Raw genomic sequence first — 12,855 nt, 5'->3', positions numbered from 1 at the left:
GCATTCGATAAGGTGCCACACAAAAGAGTAATGTGCAAAGTAAGGGCTCATGGAGTTGGGGGTAATATATTAGCATGGATGAAGGATTGGTTAGCGGACATGAAGCAGAGGGTAGGGATAAACGGGACATTTTACAGTTGGCAGGCTATAACTAGTGGAGTGTCATAAGGATCAGTGTTGGAGCCTCAGCTATTTACAATCTATATTAATGACAGACGAAGAGACAGAGTAACGTAACCAAGTTTTCTGACGATACAAAGCTAGGTGGGAATGTAAGCGGTGAGGAGGACACAAAGAGGCTGCAAAGAAAGAGAGAGGTTAAATGAGTGGGCAATAAGATGGCAGACAGCATATAATGTGGGGAAGTGTGAAGTTACTTTTTAAAAAGCATGAAACTTGAAAATGTTGATGTTCAGAAAGACTTGGGTGTACTCATACAAGGAACACAAAGTTAGCATTCAGGTACAGCAAGCAATTAAAATGGCAAACGGCATGTTGGCCTTTATTGAAAGGGGATTGAAGTACAAGAATAAGGAAGTCTTGCTACAATTGCATAGGGCTATGGTGAGACCACACCTGGAATACTATATGTGGTTTCGGCCTCTGTATCCAAGGAAAAATACAATGGCCTTGGAGGCAGTACGGCGAAAGTTCACCAGATTGATTCCTAGGATGAGAGGGTTGTCTTATGATGAAAAGCTGAGTAAATTGGGCCTGTACTCTCTGGAGTTTAGAAAGTTGAGAGGTGATCTCACTGAAACGTACAAGATTCTGAAGGGCTTTGACAGGGCAGACATAGAGGTTGTTTCCCCTAGCTGGGGAATCTTGAACATGGAGCCACAAACTCAGGATAACGGGGTCGTTCATTTACGACTGAGATGAGGAGAAATTTCTTGAGAGGGTTGTGAAGCTTTGGAATTCTCTACCCCAGAGTGTTGTGCATCCGATATCATTTGAGTATATTCAAAGCTGAGGTAGACAGACTTTTGGCCATATGGGGAATCAAGACATATGGAGAACGGAGGGCAAAGTGAAGTTGAGGCAGAATATCAGCCATGAAAGTACTTGGAAATACTGTGAACTGTGATGAGGATCGTGATAAACTTCAAGAGGACATAGACAGGCTGGTGGAATGGGCGGGCAAGCGACAAATGAAATTTAATACAGAGAAACGCGAAGTGATACATTTTGGTAGGAAGAATGAGGAGAGGCCATATAAACTGTAGGTTACAATTCTAAAGGACATGCAGGAACCCAAAGATCTGGAGATGGGGGGCAGGGTATGTGTGTATAAATCATTGAAGGTGGAAGGGGAGGTTGAGAAAGTGGTCAAAAAGGCATATGGGTTCCTTGGGCTTTATAAATCGATGCATGGAGTTCAAAAGCAAGGATGTTATGATGAACTTTTATAAAATACTGGTTTGGCCTTGGGTGGGGGAGGGAGAGGGGAGGGAGAGGGGAGGGAGGGGGAACAGACAGAGACGGACAGACTGACCCAGAAGGTGAAGCTACTTATAACCTCTGGCATTCCAGAAAGCACATGCATGCCCCCGCTTGAAAGAAATCGACATATGCATCATACAGCAGAAAGTGAGCTAGGAGTGACCCAACAACTTCAACAGAACCTTCTATCAAGAGAGAAACCTACAATCACCACAGGCTTGCAACTATCTGGATTTTGAGTCTCAAGAGAATTCAACAGGTTTATCGTAACCCTTCTCCCACCACAATAAAACACAAAGGGGCTAAATTAATACAAGTACACTTGCTGCAGTCAGGTGGGGAGTTAAACAGTGGGAACCACCCATGTCACACCACATGGCTGTAACAAACTGGGGGCTCGAAGCCAGTACCTGAACCACGAGACAAACAAGAAATTTGGAAAACTGGAAGAAAATTAACCTCAAACAGTGGAAAATAAACAGGTTTTCTCTTTTATTATTCTGTTTTTCTCTATGGTGCTGGAAACAAAAAAAGAGATGGCCACATTTAATGCCAAGGAGTTTGTAAAGCAGGGAGATATATTCCATGATCTTCTTCTTTGGCCTCCTTATCTCGAGAGACAATGGGCAAGCGCCTGGAGGTGGTCAGTGGTGTGTGGAGCAGCGCCTGGAGTGGCTATAAAGGCCAATTCTAGAGTGACAAGACTCTTACACAGGCGCTACAGAAAAATTTGTTTGTCGGAGCTGTTACACAGTTGGCTCTCCCCTTGCGCTTTTGTCTTTTTTCCTGCCAACTGTTAAGTCTCTTCGACTCGCCACACTTTAGCCCCGCCTTTATGGCTGCCCGCCAGCTCTGGCGAACGCTGGCAACTGACTCCCACGACTTGTGATCAATGTCACAGGACTTCATGTCGCGTTTGCAGACATCTTTAAAGCGGAGACATGGACGGCCGGCGGGTCTGATACCAGTGGCGAGCTCGCTGTACAATGTGTCTTTGGGGATCCTGCCATCTTCCATGTGGCTCACATGGCCAAGCCATCGCAAGCGCCGCTGACTCAGTAGTGTGTATAAGCTGGGCATGTTGGCCACCTCGACGACTTCTCTGTTGGAGATACGGTCCTGCCACCTGATGCCAAGTATTCTCCGGAGGCAGCGAAGATGGAATGAATTGAGACGTCGCTCTTGGCTGACATACGTTGTCCAGGCCTCGCTGCCACATAGCAAGGTACGGAGGACACAGGCCTGATACACTCGGACTTTTGTGTTCCGTGTCAGTGCGCCATTTTCCCACATAGAATTCCATGATAAGTTAAACAAATTAAGTGTTGAAGATTTAAAAAGCTTAGCTACAGAGGTGGGAATCACTTTCAAACAAAAAGCAAAGAAACCTGAACTGGTGAAAAGTCTAGCCAACCATTTTGAACTTAACCTTAAACTAGAAGAAAGCCTAGAATCAGAGTCTGAAAAAATAACTTCAGCCAGAATTCAGCTGCAGTTGAAAAGCGAAGAGATGCAATTTCTGAAAGGAAAAGAGGAAAGGGAGATGCAAAGAGAGGAAGTGGCAAGAGATTTGAGTTACAGAGATTGCAAATGAAAACTGAAAATGCTGCCAGTCACTCAAAGCTTATCCCCAATTCAGAACAAATCTTTGATGTGCTGAGACACTCAAGACTAATGCCAAAATTTAATGAGGAGGAGGTTGAGTCATATTTTATCTCATTTGAGAAAATAACTACCAGGCTAAAATAGCCGAAAGAATAATACTGGACTCTCCTCTTACAAGGCAACTTCATGGGTGGAGCTCGTGGAGTTTTTTCCCTATTATAAGAAAGTTCCTCTGATTATGAACAAACTAAAATTGCAGTTCCAAATGCGTATGAGTACCGGAAGAATATAGACAGAAATTCCGACACACCAGAAAAGACCCACAGAGACTTGCCTTGAATTCGAAAGAATCAAACTTATGAGTCTTGATCGCTGGACATGGTCTCTCAAGCTAGAACCCTCACATGAAAATTTGAGAGAAATGATGCTGGAAGAGTTTAAAAATAGGCATTCCAAGTAGTACAAGAACTCACACAGAAGAAAAAAGAATTCACTGAGAGAAGCTGCTGCCATGGCAGATGACTTTGATCTCACACATAAACCCTTTACTCAGACAAATGCCTTTCATGATAATTCCCAGAGGTTCAGAAAGGGCAGAAAGTGATAAAAGATGGAGTGTTAGCAACAGAGAAACAAAAGGTGAGCACACAAGAAGCCCTCTGCCAGGAAGGAAAGAAAATGCAGAGTGCAGGAATGTATACCACAGACCGGTGACCTGTGTGTTCCCAGTGCAGCAAAGCAGGGCATATCAAAGCTGACTGCTGGAAGTTAAAGGGGAAACCCATTAATCTTGTAGGGGTGTACAAGGTTAACAGCAGATCTGACTGTGGCCCTAGCCATGGGAAAGAACTCCGCAAAGATACGGGAGAAGTCGAGAAAATTCCTGCAGGCAATCAGGATTTTGTTTTAAAAGGAACAGTGGCTCCAAACCCCTCCAGCGAGACAAGTAAACCCATTGTCCTGCTTCAAGACGCTGGGGCCATTCAATACCTTATGCTAGGTAATGGAATGACCTTCCCACCAAAGAGCTCGCTAAAAGTGAAGGTTCTGGTAAAAGGAATCCAAGGAGAAGACATGTCTGTACCTCTATCAGGTCCACTTGGAATGTGACCTGGCTTCTAGGCCAGTTACTGTAGGAATTGTCCCTAATCTACTTGTAGCCAGCATGGACTTGCTACTCGGCAATGATTTGGCTGGAGGTAAGGTGATCACAGTCCAAGTGATATTACATCGGCCAAAGAGACAGAACAAATACAGGAGGAAGTCGCCGGAATCTTTCCTTTCTGTGCAGTAACAAGGGCCATGGCCAAGCAAGCTCCCCCAGAGAGACCTGAACTAGAAAATCAGCCCGATGACTCAGAGGTTTGGCTGGCTGGAACTTTTCTCTCCCCAGAGATTTGGGGGAAGTATATGACAGACCCTCCATAATTGAAGCCCAAAAAGCAGACCCTGGTTTAAAAAAGATAGCACAGACAGCTTATACCAAGGCAGAGACAGAAAAGCTGCCTTTGTGTTACTATTTAAAAATGAAATTTTAATGAGACTCCTACAGTGACCTGCAGAGGAGGAATGGACAGTACTTCATTAAATTGTCCCCCTCCCCCATAAATACTGCAGGGATATTCTGCAAATTGCCCATGAAATCCCTATGGCTGGGCATGTGGGTATCCGAAATATCCGAGCCCGAATTAGCTAACGCTTTTACTGGTCACAACTCCACATGGATGTGGTTAAATTCTGCCAGACCTACCATACAAGCCAGATTATTGGGAAACCCCAACCTATTAAACCTGCGCCACTGATCCCCACTTGTTTTTGAAGAACCCTTCAGTTGAGTTCTAATCGACGACATGGAACCCCTGCCCAAAACAGGTGATCAATATCTGTTAACCATCATGGATATGGCCACCAGGTTCCCAAAATCCATATCCTTGAGGAAAATCAATACCAAAGTCACAGTCGAGAGGTTAATCCACTTCTTCACCAGATACCGACTCCCCATAGAAACACAGTCCAATCAGGGAACCAATTTCATGCCCCAAATGTTCCAGGTGATCACATAAAACCTCGGTATAGACGAGCTGAAATCCTCAGCATATCACCCTCGATCACAAGGGGCTCTGGAACAGAACCATCAGACACTAAAAACTACGCCTAACTGGACGAGGACAAAAGCCCTGAAAACTCTAAAATTGAACCCCCTACCGCTAAGTTGGAAAATAAAGAAATTTTAAAGGGAATTGGACAAAATGCTGGACTATCTCTGAAGAATAGAGACAGAACCTAATAATATTACAAGAGTTCAAGGAAGTCTGCACCAAAAAACTGGGTTGCACACCTTTAACAGTGCACCATGAGGAGGTAGGAGAGACCTCACCAATAAAACAGAACCGCTACAGACTGAACCCAAATAAGCGAGCTCAGGTCCGCCATGAAATCCAGTACATGTTGGAAAATGATTTAATCGAACCCACTCTTAGCAGCTGGAGCTCTCCTATAGTATTAGTTCCCGAAGATAAAGGTTCAACCAGGCTCGAAATTGATTTCCGCAAGGTCAATGCAGCTACAAAAACAGTTTCATACCCAATCCCCCATATCGAAGACTGCATAGAACAGGTAGGAAATTCCACATACATCAGCAAAATAGACTTATTGGAAGGATACTGGCAAGTACCAATGACCCAGCAAAGGAAATCTCAGCCTTTGTCACCCCCGATGGTTTATTTCAGTGCAAAGAAATGCCCTTCGGTCTGAAAAATGCCCCAGCCACATGCCAAAGGTTAATGAATCAAGTGATAGCTGGTCTAAATAACTGTGGTGTTTACCTCGATGACCTGCTAGTTTCCAGCAACACCTAGGAAGATCATTTAAATAATGTCCAGGCACTCTTCAAAAGTCTACAGAACGCTCACGAAGTGGCCAACTTGGCAAAAAGCGAATTCACTAAAGCCAAAGTCACCTATTCAAGCAACATCATGAGCCAAGGTTGAGTATTGCCAGCAAACGTGCAGGCCCCGGTAGATTTCCCCATTCCAAAAACCAAGAAGGAAATAATGTGCTTCCTTGGAATCTTTGGGTTCTACCACAAATTTGTTCCCAATTTCAGCACTCAGCTGCTCCCTTGACAGATCTGCTAAAGAAAAGTGCAAAAGCAGCGTGGTCAGAGCCGTGCCAACTAGCATTCTAAACGTTGAAGGCAATTCTAACAAACTACCTGGTATTGGCAGCCCCGAATTTCAACAAACCTTTTAAAATGGCCATTGATGCCAGTGATGTTGGAGGAGGCACTGTCCTACTTCAGGATGATGATTCAGGTTAGGAAAGACCAATTGGCTATTTCTCAAAAACACTGAACACACACAGAAATATGCCACTATAGAAAAGGAAGCATTAGGACTCCACTTAGCTCTTCAACATATAATAACAATCACAAAGAGATTCAAATTCATATGGACCACAATCCACTCACCTCGCTGGAAAAATTCAAAGTAAAAAACACCAGGTTTTCTCGATGGAGTTTACTCCTCCAATCATTCAACCTAAAAATTTCTCACATGGCAGCAAGAGACAATGTCGTCGTCCACGCATTATCCAGAATGCAAATGAACGCTGCGTAAATCAAATTGATATCAGGCTTGGGCTGGAAGCCTGAGAAGTGAACGAAATGAATGTGTAAAGTGATGTGACCTGACAGTGGGGCGGGCGACGGCGAGAGGGGGCAGAAAGCGAGAGCGCGGGTAAAGGCGAGAGGGAGGGGCAGGAAGCGAGAGAGAGGGGAAGGGGCAGAAAGCGAGAGAGAGAGGGCCAGAGAGACAGACCCAGAGGGTGAAGCTGCTATTAAATGCTGGCATTCCAAAAAGCACATGCCCTGCTGGAAAGAAATGGACGTCTACATCATACAGCAGAGACAGAGCTTGGAGTGACCCACCAACTTCAACAGAAGCTTCAATTACCACAGGCCTGCAACTATCTGGACTTTGAGTCTCAAGAAAATTCAACTGGTTTACTGTAACCCTTCTCCCCCATAAAAAAATCCACCTAACTCTTTCCCTCCTCTATCTGTTTCTTGTGTGTGTCTGTGCGTGCGTGTTCACTTGCGTGCGTAAATGTGACAGCGAATGAAGTTGCGACAATTTCGGGATAAGGTGCATTGGCTAATAAACAATTGACTTTGTTTTTAAAAATCTACAAGAAAACCGGTCACTGTCTGTTTATTTGAAAAATAAAACACAAAGGGGCTAAACTCTTAATGCAGATACACTTGCTGCGGTCAGATGGGGAGTTGAACAATGGGAACCGCCCATGCCACACCACATGGCCATAATAGCATGGATTCAACAAGCCAAATGGCCTCCTTCCGTGCTGTAACCATTCCATGTGTCTACGATTGGCACAGTAGGCTCGAGGAGCCATATGGTCTATTCCTGCTTGTATTTCTTATATTCCTAGTCAGTCTGTAACTAATGCAGACAAAACAAAGGGGCAGGTTTGCAAGAACAACTGCAAGTAACCTACCGTCTCACTGAAAACTTGGACAAAAATTGCTCAATCCATTAATTTTGTAGAACTATCAATGAAACTACTGCCAAAAAGCAATAAGAAAATTTTGCTTACCTCAAAGTTTTGCGTCTCACTGCGGTTTGTAAAAGACTGATGTGAGTCGAAAACACGCAAAGTGGAGTGCGCGTGATCCTGTGGGGCTTGGATGGTGCTTGGAATCACCAAAGCACATTGAGGACTTTCAATTTGGGGCTCAGATGGTGTATTTTGCAGTTTCTGTTTGGATACTGAACTAACAAAGTTTTCTTTTATCCCATGGTCAGACAATGCAGCCCCTAAAAAAACTTGCACGTTTGCATTTGCAGAATCTTGGACAAGATTTGAAGGCTCCAACACCGGAACTTCAGAGGTTCTGCCTGAATCAGAAGTTGGTAAACCCTTCTTGCTCAGAGGATTCAGAGAATCTGTATTGGAAAATGGCACTCCACTTGGCCTGGGAGCAGCAGCACCCATCGGCACGAAAGGCTTCCCATGTATTGGTTCATCCTGGACAACTAAGGTCCTGCCATTCTCTTTGGTATAGGTTGCATAGCGTAAGCCTGCTTGTGACTGAGGTACAAAGCGGGATCGATCTGAAGCACTGTCAGCATTTCCCCAGGCTAAATCCCCAATTCTCTTGGAGTCGAAGCTTCCTTGCTCCACATCAGGATTCTCACTCTTTGGCAGATTGTGACCATTGCCTCCAGCAGCCAACAAGCAAACACTGTTGCTGTCAGATTCCATTTCTTCTGCATCCTTCACTTTTTTTTGTACAGGTTCATTCTCTCCATCAGAGGCGTTCTTTCTTCTGCGACTATCCTTACTTTTATCTATGGAGAATACACCAATTTAGTCCATATACACAGACAAGCAGACAATGTCTACTTCAATCAACGCATAAATACAGACAACATTTTCTAATACCTTCAGAACAAATTAGATCTAACAATAGATGTCTTATAAGCCCTTTTTATGGGAAGTATAGGTTATATTCAATTCACAACTGAAATTTGATATATCACTTAGAATTTCAATGTTACAATGTTACAACTATGAGGCTTCCTCATAGTCGTTGGATCATGCATAATTGAGCCCCTTTACTTCTAATCAGTTTCAACTCTATAGCTTTCCACATATGTACTAAAAACTATTATGTAAATAAGGGAAATTTAAAATACTGAAGGAGATGAGGTGAAATTCTTCGAGAAGTCACACAATACTCTAGGTCAAGGGTTCTCAACTTGGGGTCCGTGAGAATGTTTAACAGATAGATCACATTCTGCCTTCAAAGCAAGGTACAGAGATAAAGGTTGGAAGGAATTTTACAAATGGCCAACTTTACTATAGCAGGAAATCTAATCTATATTCACTTTTACATTGGAGTAGTGTGGCAAACGGCTTTTCGCTCAGTCATGTGCTCTTTTAAGAATAAAAAACTGTTTATATGAACAATGGCACAGATCCCAGATTAAAGAAACCACTGGCTTGGGAGGTTGACAAAGCTTAGTCCAGAGCCATTGGCAGTGCCTTAAAATGTCCCAAATTGGCACTGGGCTGATGAATGATGGCTGAGAGCCAAAACAGGAGCTGGCCCCATGGACTTGGGCTTTGAACAGGACAGATGGGGCTTCCTGATCTGGTCTGATGCACCTTAGCCCAGGACAGGCGGGGCTCATTACCCTGGGTCAAATGCATCCCCTCCCAGGACAGGCAGGGCACCATATCCCAGGTAAGGTGCATTACCCCCAGGATCCACTCAGGCTGTGCTGCCACTCCGTGCAATCTCCCAAACTGGGGCAGATCGATAGATTCATAAAAGTTAGTTGACATTAAGGATAGATAATACGTTGGATCATTTCTTTGGTGGGCCCGCAGAGAAACCGACCTCCCATCAATAGCCACAACAGGGCTCAGTAGGACTGCTCCATGCAATGTTCTGGAAGTAGAAGGAGCTTCACATCAAATGGTTGTACAAAAATATTGTCAGAAGATTGGGAAGGCAGGACATCCCCTGGGAGCTAGAGTCAAAGGCTGAGTTAATGGGATATTTGTTGAATTGACAGTCTTGTGTGCAAGTGTACACACAAGCTGGACACGTGCGCAATGGATCCCATCTCTCCGTCATCTACTTCTGTACCCTACTCTGAACTGCAAAATGCCACCCTCATCACACTATGCCTCGATCATGAGCACTGTTGACGGGATCTCGGAGGCTTCAAACCAGCACCCCCATCCCCTTCCCCACCTGTTTCTCCTGGAATGCTGGGCAAGGGCTTGCTGTTCTGACTCACTGCTACATCGCAAAATGTTACAAATCACCCTGCAAGTTTGGGGGGGGGGGGGGGGGGGGGGTGGAAGGTCCTGGTGATGAAACTGTTGCTTTTGTTCCATCCTGTTGGCGGGATTCGACCCCTGACGCCAGTCAGTGATTGCATCCCTCCCCCACCTCTTGGTTCTGACCTGACTGGCTCCTTGCTGCATGCTAGGATGCAATAGCAGCAACTGATGGGAATGGAGCTGCTCCTGGTGAAGCCTCACTCACCCACCCATCTGCTCTGGCTTTTGATGGAAAATGCTGCTCAAAAGGACATATTTTGGTTGAAGTAAAAGTTCGCTTCACCACTCTGTTCCCTCTGGGATGGGTGTCATTAATGTAATGGGAACTGCATCCGGAACAAATTAAAAGCACCTTACAAGTTAACCATCTCAGAACGGTTGGCAGCTGCAGCCATTTTGTATTTCAAGTTACAGTGCACACTGAGCCAGGATGAAGACGAACCAGAACATGCATGTGTGCTTGAAAACACCTCCACATCCTGACAGAATTGTTACTCAGCACCAGCAACACATTTCATATTAAGTAAATCAAAAATATTAAATTTATATTAAATTGTACAACTAATTGTTTTTATACAGAAAAAAATACTTGTATTGCGGTACAGGAGGTCCATGGAATTTAACAACCTGGGAGGGGGACTCAGAAGCAAAAGGTTGAGAATCCCATTTCTTATTAGTGCAAGACTTTCAATGACCCTAACACATTTTTAAACACCAATTAAAATGTAAGCTTCTAGGTTTTTAAACTATGGTTCCTGGATCCTATACAGAAACTCAAGGTTTACAAGATCATCAGATTTCTCTATTTTTTGACTTTATAGCACATTTAAGCTTTTGTCTGTTAATGAAAACAATTTTTGCAATAAGAGCATCGTTTTCCTTTGGGAAGATGGCAGTACCTGGAGTATTTGCTGGGAGCCCCACACAGCTAAATTCGATAAGCCTAGTCTAAGGACTACTTGCTTGGTTGGCAAGGTGAGCCTTTGACAAATTCCCTCACTCCAACCCCAGTGAACAGTTTCACTGACTCACAACTATACTGTACTCCTTATTTCCATCACTAGCTCTTGCCTTACCCTTGTCATCAGCTTCTTTTGTTGGACTGTAAGGCGGACTTGTCTCAGCTCCCTTCTTGCGCCTGCTTCTGGAGTTTTGAGATACTTGTTTTTGAACAACCTGTAGGATTGAAAACACCAACAATAAGTTTATGCTGCTGTCTTCTCCCTGAGTACCATCAATGACACTCCACAATTAACAAGTGGTACAGTTCAGAGAATAGGTTGCCTTCCTGCAACTCTTCACCACTATCCCTCTCCTGCACCCTCATAAGGTAAAACACTCCACCACTGCAAAATGATCTAGCAGCTCAACATAGAACAAGTCAAACAGGCCTAGAGAATGCAGAATTTGACTGTCAACCAGGATCAAAACAAAATCCAATACCTTTACTGGTAAGAACATTCTGCCTTGAGCAAATAGGCTATGTGAAACTTATTTCCAGTTTGATCACATCAGTAAATATGCAATCATAGCTAACGCTGTACAGTGTACATAGAGAGAAAAGCGCTTAATGGCTTAAAAGTACACAGCATCACACTGTAATCAGGTAGTATAGTCTAACTCCCATGCTACTCAAGCAAAGCTTAAAGCACCATTGTGGGCAGGGGATCCATCAAAGGCTAGAATCCACAACACAAGGCAAAAGAAGTTTCAATATTGCTTCATTATGGCTCAAAGAAGTAGCAGAAGAATGGCAACAAGCCATCACCTGACATATGGGTACGGACCAATAGTAGAAAATAGAGTCATTGGACATCCCTTCAAAAATTTGAGCCAGAACTTTTACACTCACCGTTGCCGCATTGCTTTCATCTGCCTCTATGTTTTTAGACAGTATTCCGACTTCCCCTTTAAGTAATTGAAGTGCTTCATCCGCAAGTGTGATATAAATCCGCACAGGATCAACAGTCTTCGTCTGCTGTTCCTATTATGAAAGGTAAGTCAGGAACAGAAACAAGCATTCATGCCCTTAAATATAATTTATTGAAAAATTACACTTCATCCTCTTTCCTGTTTCCAGAACAACCAATCAATCCATGGAGAGATATTTACTGCATCAGTGTTCACCGTGACCCGAACTCAGAGCCACTGCCAAATGAGGCGTTCCATATAACATGTGAATCTCATTTTAATTAGTTTGTGAATTCAATATCATGCAGTCACACAATTTCAAGTGTTAACGCTGGGACAGAATGTCTGTGGGATGGGAGAGAAAATAAATGTGGTTCTTGTGAAATTTTAACAAATTTCAAATTCTTTGTATTTTTCAACTTTTTCTTTGGTAATCGCCAAATACATTTCCATTAAGATAAAGGCTCTGCAGCAAAAGTTAATAAAGACCAGAAAGTCAATCAAACATTTTCTTATCAGCTACTGGCCAGTAAAAATAGTCTGAACAGTTGTAATGATTAAAACTGTGGATCTTTCTGGATGAATGAGCAACTACCCTTCCTCAAATATACCTATGTTGTGAAATTACGCTATTAGGGCTCTCCTTCATTAATACCAACAGTTCTATCCATTTCTCAGCCCTGTCACATCATTGAGTCCAGTAGCTTGCTGCCTCCTTCTGGATTGAATTGGCTCCACAAAAGCCTCATGACCTGTAGAACAGCTATGGTGCTTTATGTTCTAGCAGGGCTCTCTTTTTTTTCTAACAATGTAGTAGGCTCCTTGGTTCAATGTTACCATCAGTTCACAATTTCCATCAGCCCCTCCCCTTACCATCTTGCTGCCTTCAAAATTCAATATCCACATAAAATCCCAGGCACGGAGATGTGGACAAAGACTTCTTGAGGGCCAACATGAATAATGTTACTCACCCTCCACTACACCCTCAAATGTCCACAAGATCCAACCAAGGACAGAGAC

At 43.7% G+C, this 12,855-nt stretch overlaps 1 protein-coding gene across 1 annotated transcript in view; it reads right to left on the bottom strand.

The window, feature by feature from the left end:
* Positions 1-12,855, bottom strand: part of kdm3b (lysine (K)-specific demethylase 3B) — a 162,219-nt gene that overhangs the window by 81,982 nt on the left and 67,382 nt on the right. The window contains exons 6-8 of the mRNA XM_068043302.1: positions 11,777-11,908; positions 11,001-11,100; positions 7,663-8,417 (exon numbers count right to left, since the gene is read on the bottom strand). Of these exons, the coding sequence (XP_067899403.1) occupies positions 7,663-8,417; positions 11,001-11,100; positions 11,777-11,908 (987 nt within the window). The remainder of the gene's footprint in view (positions 1-7,662; positions 8,418-11,000; positions 11,101-11,776; positions 11,909-12,855) is intronic.

The sequence above is a fragment of the Heterodontus francisci genome, chromosome 12, assembly GCF_036365525.1.
Source record: "Heterodontus francisci isolate sHetFra1 chromosome 12, sHetFra1.hap1, whole genome shotgun sequence".
Lineage (NCBI taxonomy): Eukaryota > Metazoa > Chordata > Chondrichthyes > Heterodontiformes > Heterodontidae > Heterodontus > Heterodontus francisci.
Note: the sequence above shows the minus strand (reverse complement) of the source record. Positions and strands in the feature narration are given on the sequence as shown.